General features: G+C 40.4%; 1 protein-coding gene across 1 annotated transcript; it reads right to left on the bottom strand.

The window, feature by feature from the left end:
• Positions 1-315: 315 nt before the first annotated feature.
• On the bottom strand, positions 316-10,734 carry LOC308663281 (E3 ubiquitin-protein ligase TRIM39-like). Its single transcript, XM_081319579.1, has 7 exons — positions 10,052-10,734; positions 8,881-8,976; positions 8,076-8,306; positions 5,612-5,634; positions 4,259-4,377; positions 3,054-3,086; positions 316-1,757 (listed from the first exon to the last, which is right to left on the bottom strand). The coding sequence occupies exons 1-7, from the start codon at positions 10,463-10,465 to the stop codon at positions 1,246-1,248; spliced, it is 1,428 nt and encodes a 475-aa protein (XP_081175705.1). The 5' UTR covers positions 10,466-10,734; the 3' UTR covers positions 316-1,245.
• Positions 10,735-18,664: the final 7,930 nt, after the last annotated feature.

The raw sequence follows: 18,664 nt of genomic DNA, 5'->3' as shown, positions 1-18,664 counted from the left end.
CAGAAACAATGACATTCCATACATGGCTATAGCTGAAATGTAACCATTGGATAGCTGAAATGTAACCATGAGATAGCTGCTTGTTGCTTGTGTAGGATGGTATTATCAATAAAAGAGAGCTTAGGACTTCGGTCTGGGCCCTCATCCCGAGAACGCTCAGAGAGACGTGTCCTCATTTATTGGCAAGTCATGAGGAGCCCCCCGGGTGCGAAAAACCCGCAGAGTTCCTTTTGTTGAAATGTGACAAATCGGACGATTGACAATAAAATTAATAACACCACTCTAAAATAGAAATAAGATCTCATATTGGCAGAATAAAATGAGATAAAAATAAATTGACTGACATAAAATAGCAAAGGAAGGAGCTACAATCCATGAGACACCTATAAAATTACAATCAGTAATCCGAGGACATCTCCGTGGACATGTGGCCGGCGCACGGAACGCTGTTACCTTCCCACCGTAGCAGTCCCTGTTTTTCTACTTGCATTTTTACGTGCTTTCGAACTGCTAGGTTGGCAGAAGCTGGGACAAGTAACAGGGGCTCACTCTGTTATGCGGCACTCGGGATTCAACCCGCCAAACTGTTGACCTTCTGATCAACCTCAGCGTCCTAACCCACTGAGCCACCGCATCCCTGAAGATCACTTAGGTAAGTATAAAAAGATAGAAGCAATACTGGGATTTGTAAACACACACACACACACACACACACACATCCTATGATGCTGTAAATTTTACATGGAGTCTGATATTTGCTGAAGCCCTGCTAAGGTTTGTTGGGATTATGATTATTGTGTATATTTTAAAAGAAACAGAAAAAAAGCAGAAAGGAAAAAAAATCAGGGAAAGAAAACAGAATATATTGAATTATGGGAACCTACAGAATCACTGACTGCAACTAAACATTAAAGAAACAAGCATGATACATAAATGGGAAGGAGAGCTGTGACAGACATCTAAAACCCATGATTTATGGGTTTAGCTGTAAGATAAGGTATTTTTAATATTGATACACCTGAACCCATGACCCTAAAACCTGTAAAGCTTCAATTGGACACCTCATTTTTTAGACTGATTGACTGACCCATTCTTTCCATTTCCAAGGCTACACAACTGCAAGCAACTCGGTGTGGCATAGAACACTAAAGGAAGGTGTAGTAGCAAAAAGATGAGGAACCTTTCAGAGATCACTGCTCAGCAAATAGGGATTTTCCAAAGTTTTGTCTATAGATGTCCCCTCTTTTAGGGAAGTGTCATGCAGGCACCATTATCCAAAGAGAAAAGGGGCAGAAGGGTCTCTCCAACCAAGGAAGCATCCGAGAAGGCATACAGCAGAGCTGCAGTTCTGCCATCAAAAAAGCTCACTTGTCCCATTTCACAGTTGAGAGAGATGCGGATCCTCGTGGGCTTCTCAGTCAGGACAAATTCAGAGAATGACGGAGAGCTAGCCAGGTATTTCTCTCCCCATTTCCTAAACACCCATTGGCTGGTCTTCGTATCAAAATAAGTTTCTTTCAACGGCTTCTTGGCAACCCCTACACTCCATCCTGTGGTATCTCCTACAGTAACTTCCCAGAAATGTCTCCCTGTTGAGAACCTCTGACAGCCAAGGACATAAGGATTAAATACAAAACTCTTGCGGTTTGGGTCAGGATATATTAGTTTGTCTGGCTCAACTCTTTTGACGCTTTTCTGATCCTCGGAGATGACAAGGAGGCCAGGATCGGCTGTCCGTGGATTCAGACATACGTTCACTGTATGGGGGAAGGGAAGGAAGGAAGGAAGAAGAACAAGAGCTTCAGCTGCAGGCTTGGTTTGTGTCTTGACACCCAAGTTATCAACCTTAAGGCCTCTACTCTGAAAAGAGTTCAGCTTCCAACACTCCCTCCAGGACTGGAAGAGTCACTGCTTTTTGAAACAACACCTCCGCATTGCCTAGTCCTTCCAACCCTTCATAGTGCTTCACCCCCTTCTAGCAACCCTGCACATCACTCTCTTTAGCTTCCACCTTGCAGATGACAATAATGGGGTTGGCAGTGAAGATTGTTTGGCTTTGCCTTCAGTGAGTTCCTGGGAGGGCCAAGGTGGGAACAGGGACTCTACCTGGAGCTTTAATACAGAAGATCAGGCAGAGCAAGAGGCTGCCATGTTTCAATAGTGAACTGGCAGAGTCAGAAGGATCCCCCAGAGGTAACTTGGGATGGAGTGTCAGGAACCTTTGCCCTTTTCTCTACGAGCATCAGAATATCACAGGAATGTACAACAGGGGAGGATCTTGCTCTGCTTTCATAACTTTGATGAGCCTAGTGCTCCAACTTTGCTATTTGCTTTCACCCCAAAGTCCTAATTTCTCTGCTCCCAAAGACCTGGTGTCTCACCAATTTATAGTCAGGCAGTAAAATCAACAGGATGTTATTAGCTTGGTAGAAAGTTTATGTTCCATTCAGTCCCAGCCCATATTTTCCCATTTTTCCAGATATTACATTCTACACCAAGACCGACTTCAATTTTATAGAATAGAATAGAATAGAATAGAATAGAATAGAATAGAATAGAATAGAATAGAATAGAATAGAATAGAATAGAATAGAATAGAATAGAATAGAATAGAATAGAATAGAATAGAATAGAATAGAATAGAATAGAATAGAATAGAATACTGTAGAATAGAATAGAATAGAATAGAATAGAATAGAATAGAATAGAATAGAATAGAATAGAATAGAATAGAATAGAATAGAATAGAATAGAATAGAATAGAATAGAATAGAATAGAATAGAATAGAATAGAATAGAATTCTTTATTGGCCAAATGTGATCAGACACACAAGGAACCTGTTTGTGCTACATAAGCTCACAATGAACATATAAACAGCAAGTAACAGGTCATAAATCATAAAATCATTAAAGTTTACTGGATAATCTTAGTCTTTAAGGTATCTAATCCTACACTTTTCTTTTTTGTTACTCTATTTTGCTTCTCTTAAAACTACTAGCATCGGAGCTTAAAATAGCAAGCGATATAAGAGATTCTTATAACTCGTATTTACCTTTCTGTAATTGCAGTCCACTTTCCAGAGTATCTGGGGAAGAAAAAGGAGGGATTCAGCATCTCATCACTGGAAATGGAGTGACAGAAGGACCTACCCAGAGATACCTTGGTTTGCTTTCCTTGGAGTCAAATCAGGAAATAAGGAATAACGAAAGCCACAAGCCAGGATGTCATTGGTGGCTGTATATATTCTACCAGATATAAATATGTTCTACTATATATTCCATATATAGGTAGTCCTCAACTTACAACCACTCATCTAGTGACTGTTCAAAGTTACAGCGGCACTCAAGAAAGTGACCTACGACCAGTTCTCAGACGTATGACCACTACAGATCAAAATTCGAGCACTTGGCAACCGGCGTGTATTTACAAGGGTTGCAGCATCCCAGAGCTTTGTGACTGTCGTAACATTCAAACGTTCAAACTGATCTTGCAACCTTCCTAGGGAACTTCTGACAAGCAAAGTCAATGGGAGAAGCCAGATTAGCTTATCAACCATGGCAAAAAAGGTCATTAAAGGGGGCATGATTCACTTAATAACCGCTTTGCTTAGCAAATGAAATTTTGGGCACAACTGTGGTTGTAAGTGAAGGACTACCTCTATATATTCCATTGCATTTAGTGGAAGTATATACTGCTTCCCCAGTGGTCAGTGCATATGGATCTGGGAAATAAACAATATAGGTAGCCTTCGACATACGACCACAACTGAGCCCAGAACTTATGTTGCTAAGTGAAAAATTTGTTAAGTGAGTTTTGCCCCATTTTATGGCTTTTCTTGCCACATTTGTTAAGTGAATTACTGCACTTGTTAAACTAGAAACATGGTTAAGTGAATCTGGCTTCCCCACTGACTTTGCTTGTCAGAATGTCACAAAAGGCGATCACATGACTTTTTTCGAACATTGAACAGTCACTAAAGGAACTGTTGTAAGTCGAGGACTACCTGTAATGGGTCAAATATCACTAGCTAATGGTTCCCATTTTTAGGTCACACACCTCTTTAATAAGAGAAAGCAGAAAGCTCCTGTTCTCCTAGTGCCAAGACACAAGGCCTTTCCCCAGAGAAATGAAGGCGTCTCCTCTACTGATCCTGACATCGATCCCTCCTTGATCCGTGTGACACTGACCCAGAATCTCTCTTGGATTCTCTGGGATCAAAATGTCATCCAGCGTAAAACCCCAGTGGCTGTTTTTTACCTCTCAATTTTTTCATGGCGCTTTTCAGAAGCACAGTGATATCACTGCAATCCCAGATTGTCCACTGCCGCTCTACAAGTAAATCCACTGGATCCTCATATGTTTTCTTGGCATGGTATCTGGCAAGACGAAAAAACATTCTTGAAAATTCTTGTGAATCTCTTGGCCAAAAAAAATGGATTGTATCTTACGAAATGACTGGTGACTAATTACTAATATGGGTGAGGTATAGGTAAGCAATCTAGAAGATGGATGTAACATTCAAACTGATAGTTTAAAGGTAATGCAATGAAATTTAATGGAGACGAATGCAGTTACCTTCAATTTGGGACTATTCATTCACAACCAGTTACAACAGCTCTCAAAAAAAAATGATTTAAAACCATTTTCACTCTTAACACCTATCACAGTGTCCCTGTAATCACAATTTGGGTGCTTGGCATGTATGCATGATAGTTGCATTACATCCAACAATGATACCTTTAAAACCATCAAACATCTGTCTCTTCTTGGGAAGGACTCAATAGGTGGATAAAAATGCCAAATTCAATCTAAACATCTGGATGACTGTGCAATCAGCCCTAATAACTGATCATATCAAATATTGCTAAGTATATTGTGCTGAGGTTGTCTGAGAAAATGTCTAAAAAGCCCTGAAATACAGTACGCTATCTTTAAATGAAATTACTGCAAAATACAAACAGAACTTTCCAGAAAAGGAAAACTGTTGGAGGACTGTTACAGTCTCTGAGACTGTAAAGAGGAGGGCAGATTAATAATAATAATAATAATAATAATAATAATAATAATAATAATAATAATAATAATAATAATAATAATAATAATAATAATAATAATAATAATAATTTATTTATATACCGCCCTTCTCCCGAAGGACTCAGGGCGGTGAACAGGGCAAGTATATAAAAATACAAAAATACAAAAGTTAAAAAAGAATTAAATACAATGCCCAAACTAAAACAGTAAATACATATATTAAAAAACAACAATAAAATCCCAAACCCATCCCCCCATCAGGCCAGGCCGGCTTGTTCAAATAAGTGCGTCTTCAGATCGTGTCGGAAGGAGCGAAGGTCGGGCGCCATCCGGAGCTCGACCGGCAACCAATTCCATAAATCCGGGGCGCCCACAGAGAAGGACCTCCCCCCTGGGGGCCACCAGACGACATTCTCTGACCGGTGGCACCCTGAGGAGGCCCTCTCTGTGGGAACGCACAGGGCAGAGGGAAGTTGATGCTGGCAGCAGGTGATCCCTGAGGTACTCCGGACCCATGCCATGTAGGGCCTTGAACACCATTACCAGTACCTTGAAGTACTGGTAAGATTGACTTACTTCTTCAAGATGCTTCCAATGTCCTAAAGAAAAGAAGAGACAAAGCACTGAAAGGAGCCATTTCCTATGCAGAAAGTTAAATTCTTAAATTTATAAAAAAAACAAACGTGAAACCTCTGGACAACCAGATACAAACTGATATATAAAAACTACTTCCATTTTTCTTAAAAAGAAATCCCATTGCTCTTTTTTCTCCAGCCGTTCACCCCTTTTAAGAGAGGTATTATTTTTATTTCCTTGTCTTACAAAAATTTTACCTCGGTTGAATCCAACACAGTTTATACAGATTATAATATTTATTATATATAAAACTAAATAAATAATAATACATAATTGAAAAATAAAATAGTGCATCAATAGAATACAGAAATGCCTTGCATTAATGCTTCCAGAATCGAGGCACTTTGGAAAATCCAAGTGGTTGTAACATTGTAGAAGGCCATCAGTGTTGGGGTTCTCCTTGCCCTGGACATTAAGGGGAGGGGAGACCCTACAAAGAACACCCATCACCCCATCCCCTAACAGGGGATAGGAACCCTAAGCAGGCACTCTTAAAATCATGACAAATATAGAGACAAGTGACTAGAACTTTGAATTCTTGCTTTTCAGATTGCCTGCTTTTTCTGAATTACACTATGTATCCCTAATATTAGCCATTACAGGTAAACCTTGAATTTCAACAGTTCATTTAGTGAGCGTTGAAAGTTACAACGACAATGAAAAAAACCCAACTTATGACCATTTTTCACATTTAAGACCGTTGCAGCATCCCCATGGTCACATGATAAAAATTCAGCCACTTGGCAACTGATTCATAACTGCAGTGTCCCAGGGGTCATGTGATCACCTTTTGGGACCTTCTGACAAGCAAAGTCAATGGAGAAGCCAGATTCACTTAACAAATGTACTACTAACTTAGCAACTGCAGTGATTCACTTAACAACAGGGGCAAGAAAGGTTGTAAAAATGGGGCAAAATTCACTTAACAACTGTTTTGCTTAGCAACAGAAATTTCAGGCCCAATTGTGGCCATAAGTTAAGGACCACCTCTAGCCTTCATACTTTCTAGGTTTCCATAGAAAGAGTCAAAAAAATAAAATAAGGAGCTGAAAAAAGATTTTGAACTTTGTACATCTCAAGTGCAGCCAGAGTCCTACTTGCACGGAAATGGAAAGATATATCAATCTCCACAACAGAAGAATGGAGGGAAAAAGTGATGGAGCTAGAAAAAATGAAAAAAAAAATGACAGCTTTGTTTCTACTTGGAAACTGCTTTTGGACTTTATGCTCAAGATAGAAAAAAAAAGTAACTCCTCATGCTTGATTTTGCTTATTAATTTGTTTTTATAGACATGGCTAATAATTTCTAAATATGTAAATGTAAAAAGTTGAGGCTGTAATTTTATTTTGTATTTTACTGTGCTGAAGTCAATGTTTATTTTTTCTTTCACCTTTCTCCTACACTTCTTTCCCATTCTTATGCCTCTCCATTTGCCTTTCTTTACTTTCATTTGTACATTTCACTATTATAATTTCAATAAAATTTATCAAAAAAAGGAAAGAGTCAAAAAGAGGATTATGTGGTGAGGCTAAAGCAGTCTACTCCACTTCATCATTGGTACACCAGGATTCAAAAAAGGATGCTGAGGCCCTATAAAGAATGCAGAGAGGAGCAACAAAGATGATAAAGGCTCTGAAGCCAATGGCTAAGGGAACTCTGTATACTTAGCCTAACAAAGACAAACGAGTCCCCTGGACTGCAAGGCGATCAAACCGGTCAGTCCTAGAGATCAACCCTGACTGCTCTTTAGAAGGCCAGATCCTGAAGCTAAAACTCAAATACTTTGGCCACCTAATGAGAAGGAAGGACTCACTGGAGAAGAGCCTAATGCTGGGAAAGATTGAGGGCAATAGAAGAAGGGGACGACAGAGAATGAGGTGGCTGGATGGAGTCACTGAAGCAGTAGGCGTGAGCCCAAATGGACTCCAGAAGATGGTAGAGGACAGGAAGGCCTGGAGGAACGTTGTCCATAGGGTCGCGATGGGTCGGACACGACTTCACAGCTAACAACAACAACAACAAAGACAAGGCTGAGGGGATACACAACAGCCATCTTCCAATACTTGAAGGGCTGTCACAGGGAAAAGGGCATCAATTTACATTCTGTAGCTCCTGAGGGCAGGACAAGAAGCAACAGCTGGAAGCTCATCAGAAGGAAATCCAGCTTAGAAATAAGGAAAAATTTCCTGACATTGAGAACGATTAATCAGTGGAATGGCCTGCCGTTCTGGGTGCTCCATCACTGGAGGCTTCCAATAATAGATTGGACAACCATTTGTTCAGAATGGTATAAGGACTCCTGCCTTGGGCAGAGGATTGGACTAGAACAGAGGTCACCAACCTATAAAACCTCCAAGGTCCCTTCCAGCCTTATGATTCTATGATTTCAATTTCCTGCCTGACCTCTAAGAGTTTGCTGGCTGGCTGGTGCTGCTTCTCCTCTGTTTCCTGGATGAGATCGTCAAGAGAGCACAGTTCCTCCATGTGCTTGGCCAAATCCTTCTCCTTTATTGTCATAATATCCTTCTCCGTTTCTTCTATTCTACCCAACAGAAGCTTCTCCTGTCCTTCTAACCAGAGTTGTAGTTTTCTGAATTCAGCCACTATATTTTTTTTCTCTTTTTCGATGTGGTCCTAGAACAAGAAGGCAAAAAGAGCAAAAGGCATATTTTTATTTTATTTTTACTTAATTACATTTATTTTTATTATTATAATATTTAAACTGATTCCCTGAAGAGTCCTGAAATGAGATGGGAGAATTTCCTAGGGAGAAAAAAAAACCATTTTGACATCAACAAACACAGGGGGAAAGGTTTCTAGAAACCAAAAAAGGCTGCAGTTTAAATGTTGTCTCGTGAAAATTTCCTTGGCAATCACAGATTCCAAAAATGTAGCCAAAAAAGTGTTTGATTTCACATTTTTTTCAATACGATGAAATATGGTTTGCATTAATGTATTAAGCAAACCAAACCCAGTGTATAAAACATGGCTCATAGGTGCCCTTAACACAACTGTGACTCATACAACCAATATTGACCTCCCAATCCCCAGCTTAAGAACAGGTTCTGTGTCCTAACACTGTCTTTAACTTGCATTTTATTTAAGTCAGAACTTGTACTTACAAACAGGCTGCCTATTATTAAAGATGGCAGACTGTGTTCTCCTTCCTATTATCTCAGAAGCTCCTCATGGTTGGATCAATACTTACAAGCATCTTCTGAACTCTTTGCTCTGTGTCTGTTTTGCACTTAGCTATTTTTTCTTTCTCCTTCTTCTGAGCCTTCAGGCAATCCCCAACCTTGACCTGAAGAGAAAATACAAGTTTTGAGGGTTTTTTGAGTTACATCTGAGGGAACACCTAGTTAGAAAATATATGCCACCATCATAGATACATGGCAGTTGCCAAGTGTCCAAATTTTGATCATGTGACCACAGGGATGCAGCAACGGTCGTAAATGTAAAAAACGGTTGTAAGACACTTTTTTCATTGCCGTTGTAACTTTGAATAGTCACTAAACGAATTGTTCTAAGTTTCCTGGTTCCAGTCATGCGAGAAGCATCACTGAGAAACAAAAGCTTGGGCTGAGATGGCTTCGGCCTGACCCACCAGGACTGTTTTTCAGGATCTGCACTCAAGACTTTGGAGGTCTCGATGGTGAACTTGCTCTACTCTGTAGCAAATGTGGAAAGTGAGCTGGCAAAGGGTGTTTATTTCTCCCTACAGGCAATTTCTGTTGATAAGCAAGGGATTAATTCAGCTGTCCCAACCTTTCTGCAGGGTGTGTGTATGCGTGTGTGCGTGCGTGTGTGTGAAGAGCTACATTTGGCAGGTGTGCATGCTCCTCACGCATGAATGGATCTGTGCATGCGCGCACCACCTCTCCCATGGCCTGGTTTCAAACTGACCACACCCCAGGGGTTGGGGACCCCTGATTTAAGTGAAGTTTTGTCCCATTTTTCAATCTTTCTTGCTACAGTTGTTAACTGAACCACTACAGTTGTTAAATTAGTCACAGCAAATCTGCCTTCCCCATTGACTTTGCTTATGGGAAAGGTGATCACATGACCCTGAGACACCGCAGCCATCATAACTACATGCCAGTTGCCAAGAATCCAAATTTTTATCGGTGACCACAGGGATGCTCCAATGGTCGTAAGTGTGAAAAAAGTGGTCATAAGTCTATTTTTTTTCAGTTCTGTTGCAACTGTCAACAGCCACTCAATTAATGTAAGTCGCTACACGAGTCTTCAAAAAAAAAATGCAGGCACAGAGGCAAGGGAGTGGGATAAAGCAGAAGGAAGCAAGAAAACGGGTCCTAGGGTTGCCAGTGCTAACGCTGGATAACCCTCCGCAGGGATTTCTCCTGGCTGACTCCTACCTGGTACTCCTGGAAAGCCTCCTCCGCGGGGATCACCGAGTGGCCCCTGTGCTCATTGGATCGGTCGCAGACCACGCAGATGAGCGTCTCGTGATCCTTACAAAAGAGCTTGAAGGGTTCCCGGTGCTTCGGGCAAAAGCTCCCTCCTTCCTCGCCCAAAGGACCTTCGCATCGCCTGGCCACTTCCAGCACCCGCGCCAGCTGCCTGTTGGCGAGGACGTTGCGGGGCCCGAAGGTCTGTCTGCATTGGGGACAGGAAGCCTCCGATTCCGACGTCCCCCAACTGCGAGTCAGGCAGCCCCGGCAGAAATTGTGGCCGCACTCCGGGATGAGCACGGGGTCCTGGAAATAGTCCAGGCAGATGGAGCAGGTGGCTTCTTCCAGCAAATCCTGCATGGACGCTGCGGCCGCCATCGCCGTCTCCAACGCCGGGACAAGGAAAGAGAAACTTAACTTCGCACCTCTTCTTGGGAATCAGATGACCGCCTTTGGGCTGTGCCCAGACGGGAAATCGAAACGAAGGACTATTGCTGTTGCGGTCAGCTTCGCAGGCTTCTTAAAGGAGAAGTACAGTATTTTTTTTAAAAAAAAACAAATTGGAGAGAAGCAAACATCCACGGGACGGACTCCCGATCAATTATTATTGGCCCAATCACTTCGTCAAAGGGGAAATGGTTTTAAAAACTGGGGAGAAGCAAACATCCATGGGACGGAGCCCCGATCAATGACGATTGATCCCAGTGTGAGAAGGATCTATAAATCTGTATTAAATGTATTAGAACTGTTGTATACGAAATAATGACTAACCTAAGCTCTAATAAAGTTTTTAACAGCTGACAGGAGCCTCATTAAGAGAGGAGGGGGGGAAAGCCGACAAGCCATAATAAAAAGGAAAACTTTTAAATTCACAAGCAAACATGATAATTAATTAAATACATCTTTTAAATTATAAAAACAAAAAAGCAAACACACAAAACTTAATTTTCATTAGATAAACTTAATTATAGAGGAAAACAGCCTTGGTGGAGCAGTGGGCTAATGCCTCCTTAAGTAACACCAGCTGCCTGCAATTAGTGCAGGTTCGCGTCCCACCAGGCTCAAGGTTGACTCAGCCTTCCATCCTTCCGAGGTAGGTAAAATGAGGACCCAGATTGTTGGGGGCAATAAGCTGACTTTGTGAAAATGCCGCTTGGGGGGGGCGAAAGCCCTACTAAGCAGGCATATACATAGAATGAAGGCTATTGCTAAGCACATTGATTTGTGCTTAGAGTGTAAGCCACCCTGAGTCTTCGGAGAAGGGCGGGGTATAAATGGGATTAAAAAAAAAGATTCAATCATCGCTTGATTTAATCAGCTCTTTTTCTGGGTTAATAAGAATGTTAAAAAATGAACAAGGAAAACCAATTAAGAAATTAATTTAGAATAATATAGATGTTGTTGCTATAATATTTCATATTTTGTAGTCTATCTTCCATGGGCTCTTGGAAATAAAATTTCCTCTTCAGGTAGCACCAGCATTTGTTGTTTTTTTCTTTCACTGCTGAAATCCGGGCCAGATTTTCTTCCTACACCAGCATTCTGTTAAAGGGGGGGGGAGTTTTTTAAAACTGGGGAGAACAAACATTCTTGGGGTGCCTCCTCACATCAGTTATTCATCCAAGCATCCTGCTAAGGGAAAAGATATTTTAACAAAATGGGGATAAGGAAACATCCATTAATTATTATTTATCCAACCAGCTTGTTAAAGGGGAAAATTCTTTTTGAAAACTGAAATCTTTATGGGACGGGATGGAGTAAACTTGGAATGAAACAGACTGGGAGTAATCCTTGATCAAATCCCAAATCAAATGCTGCAAATGATAGGATGTCTCAGAGATAATAGGAATATCTGACTGAGGAAAACCTGCCTGGACTGTCCCCTTCCCAGCCAGCCAATCAGGAGGAAGGCAGCCTGGGTCACTATGGAAGGGAGAAGCAGAAGACGACTTTACAGAGTATGGAATATGTAGAATGTGGAATGGGTCATTTGCTGGATGGAAATCTTCAAGCTAGACCAATGAGGTTCCTTAAGGCAAAAGATGGTTAGAAAGAGTAATTAGTACTCTCAGGCCAACCTAGGACAGGTGCATCCATGGGGTGGGGGGAATCTGGTGGGTGGAGAACATCTTATAGGCCCTTTGTTCAAAAGATTTTGGGGGAGCGTTCTTAGTCACAACAGGGTCCCCAAGGGAACATGGGCACTCCCAAGCCCCTTCCTTTATCTTGCCTTTTCAGTTGTGGCACCTCATTTATGGAATGTCCTTCCCAAAGAACCTCAATTGGCACCCACAGTGGCCTCATTTTGGCCCCAGGTGAAGACCTTTCTGTGAGGAAGGAAGGAAGGAAGGAAGGAAGGAAGGAAGGAAGGAAGGAAGGAAGGAAGGAAGGAAGGAAGGAAGGCAGGCTAATATGACTGAGGCTACTGTAGTACTATTAAACAGATTTAGGGCCTGGAAACTTTAGAATCCTAATTTACAGAACATTCACATCTAAATCTCTTTTTAATATCTCATATTTTTGTTTTAGTAAAACTTTCGAACTAGGAGGGTGTAACATTTTATCATCTAGTGTGTTAAAGGGAAGTACTGTATAACAATATCCCATTATCGGGAGACTTCCGGTGGCGGCGCGGCGCCGAAGATAGCCGTTTCGGGCTGTCCGCTTCACAGCTGAGTTTTTCCACCTAAAACAGCGCCGATCAGCTGTTTAGGTGGATTTGAAGCCCCCTCCTCGGGAGAAGAGGAGGGGGTGAGGCCCCAGGTAGGGGTTGAGTTCTCCGGGGCCGCCTGAGCTGAAAGCTCGGGCGGCTGAAGGATTGAGCTCCCCCGTAGCCTGGGTTGCTCCCAGCTGCTTAGCGTCTCTGCTCCGGGATTTTTGGAGCAGAGCCAGGCGTTTGCGACCACCCCTGCCAGAAGGAAAGACTTTGGAGTAAAAAGGAGCAGGCAGAGCGGTACAGGAGGTTAAGGTGAAGAGGATTTTTATTCTTACTCCCTAGCTTAATGGACTTTATAAACTTAAAGTGAAAGTGCGCAACAAGTGAAAGTGAGGAAAGATGGCGGCTAAACCTTCCTCTAAAGTTCTTCGGAGTACGGGAACTTCCCCAGTGCAACAGACATCGTTGCAAGCTTTGCTTCCTCCTGCACCTCCTGTGGCATTGACGCTTAAGGACTTACAAGATGCCTTTGCAAAGCAATCCCAGGTAATGTCAGAAATGCTGGGTGATAAGATGGCAAAGTTGGAGGAGAAACTGGAGAAATTGGAGGAGAGGATGGAAGAGAAGTTTAACGTAATGGAGGAGAGGATGGAAGAGAAGTTTAGTGCAATGAGGGTAGACATCTTGTCTACAGTGGAAAGCGTGGCTGAATGTGTGCAACGTTTGGATGAAAAAGTGGAGGATCTTAGTCAAAAGAACACTATATTAGAAGTAAAAGTATTGGAGAATGAAAATTTAAGGGAGAAAATGGACGGAGAATTGAGCCTTGTTCAGTATCATCAGATGCAGTATGCTATTAGAATCAGGGGCTTAAAAGAGAATCCTAAAGAAGACTTAAAGCAGCTGATTTCTGAGGCTTTGGAAGCAGTATTGGGCCAGCCAGCATCTGAAATAGAGGGATGCATGGATAAAATTTTTCGTGTAAATTCATGGATTGCAAGGCAGAGGAAGCTACCTAGAGATGTGGTGGTCTATTTTACAAAGAGAGCAATTAGAGATGAAGTTATTCAAGCTGCTTATGATACTAAAGTTGTGGTTGCGGAGCAAGAAGTCCTGGTTCTAAAAGAGATTCCTCCAAAGATTTTAAGGAGAAGGAAAGATTTTGCATTTCTTTTTTTTTTTATTGAAAAGTTTTAACAAACAATTTTTCCCTTAAAAATCCCCCCTCCCCCTCCCTTCTCCCTCCCCCCCTTCCTCTCCCCCCTCCCCCCCTCCCCCCCCCTGACTTCCCAGAGCTAAATACAAGGTATATATAAAAAAACAATCATAAACAACCATATACTAACAACCATAGACTCTAAAATCTATCACTCTCTAGCTTATATAGGATAAAGCAAACCTTAGTAATATTAAATATATATATAAAAAAACTAAGATAAAAGAAGAAAAAAAGAAAGAAGACTTATTCAAATACTACATAAAACTTCTTAACCCTATACTTATTCTAAATAAACTCAATCCATTTTCTCCCTTCCATAATATAGCATTCTTGCAAATAATCTTTCAAATAGGCCAAAATCTTCGCCATTTCAACCAGGTGAGAAACCTTTAAAGTCCACTCTTCTATGTTCGGCAGTCCGTTTAAAAATCTTCTGTATGTTCTACCAGACTTTTATCCAAAAAGCCTTAACCTTTTTACAAGTCCACCATATATGAAAATATATTGCGTCTTCATCACCACACCTCCAACATTTAGGCTAATAATTCAGATACATACTTAGCTTTTTAAGATCTAAATGCCCTCTATAAAACATTTTGTAAAAATTCTCTCTTAAATTTCAAGCTTATGTAAATTTTACATTCCTCCAAAGAGATTCCTCCAAAGATTTTAAGGAGAAGGAAAGATTTTGCATTTCTTGTACAGGAACTTAAGCAACGTGATATTAAGTTCAGATGGGAGATTCCAGTCGGATTGGTGGTGATGCATGAAGGTAAAAGATATCGTCTGGTTACTGTGACCCAGGCGCGTGATTTTTACAGTAATGTCTTAAAAGCAACCCCTCTATCGCTTCTGGAAGCTGTAAAGGGATTTGGAGAGGGAAAACCTCAAGAGGCTGAAGGTGGACAGACAGAGGAGAATGGTGCTGGAGGGGATCAAATTATAGATTCATCGGCTGCTGCTGGAGAGCAGAGGTTGACGCGTGCCGCTTTAAAACGAGCAAGACAAGTACAAGAGCAGGACCAGCAGAAGTTTATGGAACTTTCAAAGCGTACTTACAGTGAAGCTGTGGGAGGAGCGCGGCCCAAAGAAGATACAGGGGCTATTGAAGATGTGCTCCAAAAGCTTCGGGGCGCCAAGCATGGCGACTAAATTTCTAACCTGGAATGTTAATGGATTAAATTCACCACAGAAGAGAAAGAAAGTTTTTCAATATTTAAAACAATTTAAGATTGATGTTATATGTTTGCAAGAAACGCATATTAGGGTTATGGACCAAAAGTATTTATCGAACTCAAGGTTGGGCATGCAATTTGTTGCCTCTGCGATGAATAAGAAAAATGGAGTGGTTGTCTACGTTAAAAGTACTCTAACAGCGGAGTTAATTGAAGCAGATAAGCAAGGAAGATATGTTATGATAGATTTGCTGTTAGAAGGTAAAAAAACGCTTCTAGTTGGACTGTATGCTCCTAATCAACAACAAGCTGATTTTTTCAGTTTACTTCATACAAAGCTTACTCAATTGGATTACAAATCGTTTATTTTTATGGGGGATTGGAATGGTGTTTTGGACGTACAGATGGATAAGGCTGGTTCTTTTAAGCGTGTTCCGAGTCATGCCAGATTGCCTAAATCTTTTTTTTAAATGAAGGATGATTTGGAACTGCGAGATATCTGGCATGACACACACCTACATGAAAAGGATTATACTTTTTTTTCTGACAGACATCAATCTTTTTCCAGGATTGATTTTATTTTGTTGTCTAATGATTTTTTTTCTAGGATTAAGAAGGTAAAGATCTGTGCAAGAACTATTTCTGACCATAGTCCAGTTTGGTTAGAGATCAATAAGGACAATAGGGATAGGCGCTCGTGGCGAGTAAATGAGAATTTGTTTAGAAACCAGAGAAATGTGGAAGAATGTAAACAGCAGATGAAGGATTTTTTTGAAATTAATATGAATAAGGATACCTCTATGGACATGGTTTGGGATGCTAGCAAGGCCTACATGAGAGGGGTGTTGATATATATGAATAATAAATACAGACGTACTTTGGAAGCCAGAAGGAAAGAGCTGGAGAATGAAATTAGGGAAAAAGAAAAGGCCTTAACTTTGAACCCATTGGATGTGAAGACTAAGGAGGTTATTAAGCTATTAAGAGGACAATATGATAAATTGATGGCTGATCAAGTGGCAACCAATTTGCGGTTTGCCAGGCATAATACTTTTTGCAATGCTAACAAGCCAGGTAGATGGCTAGCTTACAGACTAAGGAAAAAGCAAAGGGCTTCTAATATAGATAAAATTGAACATAAGGGAAAGGTTGTGTTTCAACAGGATCTTATTAAGGAAGCCTTTATGGATTTTTATTCTAAATTATATGCTAAGGAGAAGATTAATGAAAAAGACATTGATGTATATTTGGAGAATGCTAGCATCCCGGTTCTTACGCAAGCACAAAAAGAGGAGATTAACCAATTGATAACAGAAGAAGAAATTTTTATAGCAATTAAGGAATTGAAGGTGGATAAAGCGCCAGGTACGGATGGTTTGACTGCGGTTTATTACAAAAATTTACAATTGGAGTTGATAAAGCCGTTAAAGGAACTGTTCCAGGCAATTCAGAGAGGGGGAAAGGTGCCTCCGTCTTGGAGAACTGCTTTTATCTCTTTGATTCCGAAGGAAGATCAAGATGCTACTCAAGTAAAAAATTATAGACCGATATCACTTTTAAATACAGATTACAAGATATTTGCTAAGGTGTTGGCTAACAGATTGATGAGGGTTCTGCAACAGGTGATTCATGGGGATCAAACTGTGTTTATTAGTGGTAGGCAAATGAAAAATAATGTGAGGCATATAGTTGATGTGTTAGAGTTTCTGGAAAGGAACAACCAGATCCCTGCAGCGCTAATTTTTTTAGATGCTGAAAAAGCTTTTGATCAATTGAATTGGCAATTTTTGATGAAAGTTTTAGATAAAATGAATTTTGGGGATAAATTTTTGCAACCAATTAGGGCATTATATCAAAAACAAACTGCCCGAATAATAGTTAATAATAGTTTGACTGAAGCATGTAATATTGAGAAGGGTACAAGGCAAGGGTGTCCGTTATCACCTTTACTATTTGTGTTAACATTGGAGATATTACTGGTAAAAATACGGAATTCGGAAAGAATTAAGGGTATACAAATTAGAGATCAGGATTATAGATTGAGAGCGTTCGCAGATGATCTGGTTGTTACGGTGACCCAGCCGGAGAGCTCTGTTGTGGACCTGATGGAGATAATAATGCAATATGGGAAGGTTTCTGGATTTAAAGTTAATGCACAAAAAACTAAAATTCTGGCCAAAAATATGACAGTATCGCAAAAGGCTCTTTTAGAAGGATTAACTGGATTTGAGATTGCTAAAAGGGTCAAATATTTGGGGGTGTTTTTGTCACCCTCTAATACAAAGTTATATAAAAATAACTATGAAAAATTATGGGGAAAAATTCAAAAAGAAATGGAGAGTTGGGAAAAATTGCAATTGTCTTTGTTGGGAAGAATCGCAGCAGTGAAAATGAATGTCCTGCCTAAATTTTTATTTTTATTCCAAATGATACCGGTTCTTAAGAAAGATTCTAATTTGGAAGAATGGCAACGGGGTATCAATAAATTTGTTTGGGCAGGGAAGAGGCCACGAGTTAAACTTAAGATTATGCAGGATACTCGTGAAAGAGGTGGTCTCAAAATGCCCAATCTTAAATTATATTATGAAGCTGCTGCGTTAGCAGGAATAAGTGATTAGATTAATTTGACACAAGAGAGATTATTAAATCTTGAGGGCCACGACTTGTTATTTGGCTGGCATGCGTATTTGTTGTATGATAAGAAGGTAGATAATGTGTTTAAAGTGCATATTTTAAGACAGGCATTGTTGAGGGTTTGGAAGAAGTATAGATATAAGTTAGACTGTAAGATGCCATTGTGGGCAATTCCAAAACACGCAATAGAAAACATAAATGTTGGTTTTAAACATGATGTGACTACGTATAAGGAGATTTTAAGCTTGGAAAGAAATGTCTGGTGTTTAAAGCCGTACAACCTCTTGCGAGATGAGAAGATTGTTCAAACTTGGTTTCAATATACTCAGTTACGGGCCAGGTGGAAAGAAGATCAGAAAATTGGTTTTGCAATGACTGATGAAAATTTGATAAGGCAAATTAGAAACCAGGGTCCAGCACATATCAAACGGATATATCTTGCATTGATAGAAATTGACTCAGAAACAGAACTTGTTAAAGACTGTATGATAAAATGGGCCCAGAATATTCAAGAAGTTATTACAATGGACATGTGGGAAAAGATCTGGGTGAGGAACGTAAAATTTACACAAGCTCAAAATTTAAGAGAGAACTTTTATAAAATGTTTTATAGATGGCATTTAGATCCTAAGAAGCTTGCAAGTATGTATCCGAATTATCAGCCGAAATGCTGGAGGTGTGGTGGCGAAGATGCAACATATTTTCACATATGGTGGACCTGTAAAAAGGTTAAGGCTTTTTGGATAAAAATTTGGTGGAATATGCAGAAGATCTTCAAGCAAAGGATAAAGTTTTCTCCACAATTTTTTTTGTTGGGTATAATTACAGAAGCTACTGTGGTGGACACTAAGTTGATGTTGAATTTAATCACAGCAGCAAGACTTTTAATAGGT

Source organism: Vipera berus (genome assembly GCF_964194415.1).
Source record: "Vipera berus genome assembly, chromosome: 2".
NCBI classification, from domain to species: Eukaryota; Metazoa; Chordata; class Lepidosauria; order Squamata; family Viperidae; genus Vipera; species Vipera berus.
The sequence above is the reverse complement of the archived record's forward strand: the minus strand, read 5'-3'. Positions and strand labels throughout refer to the sequence as shown.

What these genes read in the sequence shown, in the direction of transcription:
- LOC308663281 (XM_081319579.1), bottom strand. Translation starts at nt 10,465, where the DNA reads ATGGCGGCCGCAGCGTCCATGCAGGATTTGCTGGAAGAAGCCACCTGC. An exon ending in ATTGGAAGCATCTTGAAGAA is followed by an intron (nt 4,378 to 5,611) that starts GTAAGTCAATCT and finishes TCGTCTTGCCAG; the next exon opens with ATACCATGCCAAGAAAACAT. An exon ending in CGCCATGAAAAAATTGAGAG is followed by an intron (nt 3,087 to 4,258) that starts GTAAAAAACAGC and finishes TTTCTTCCCCAG; the next exon opens with ATACTCTGGAAAGTGGACTG.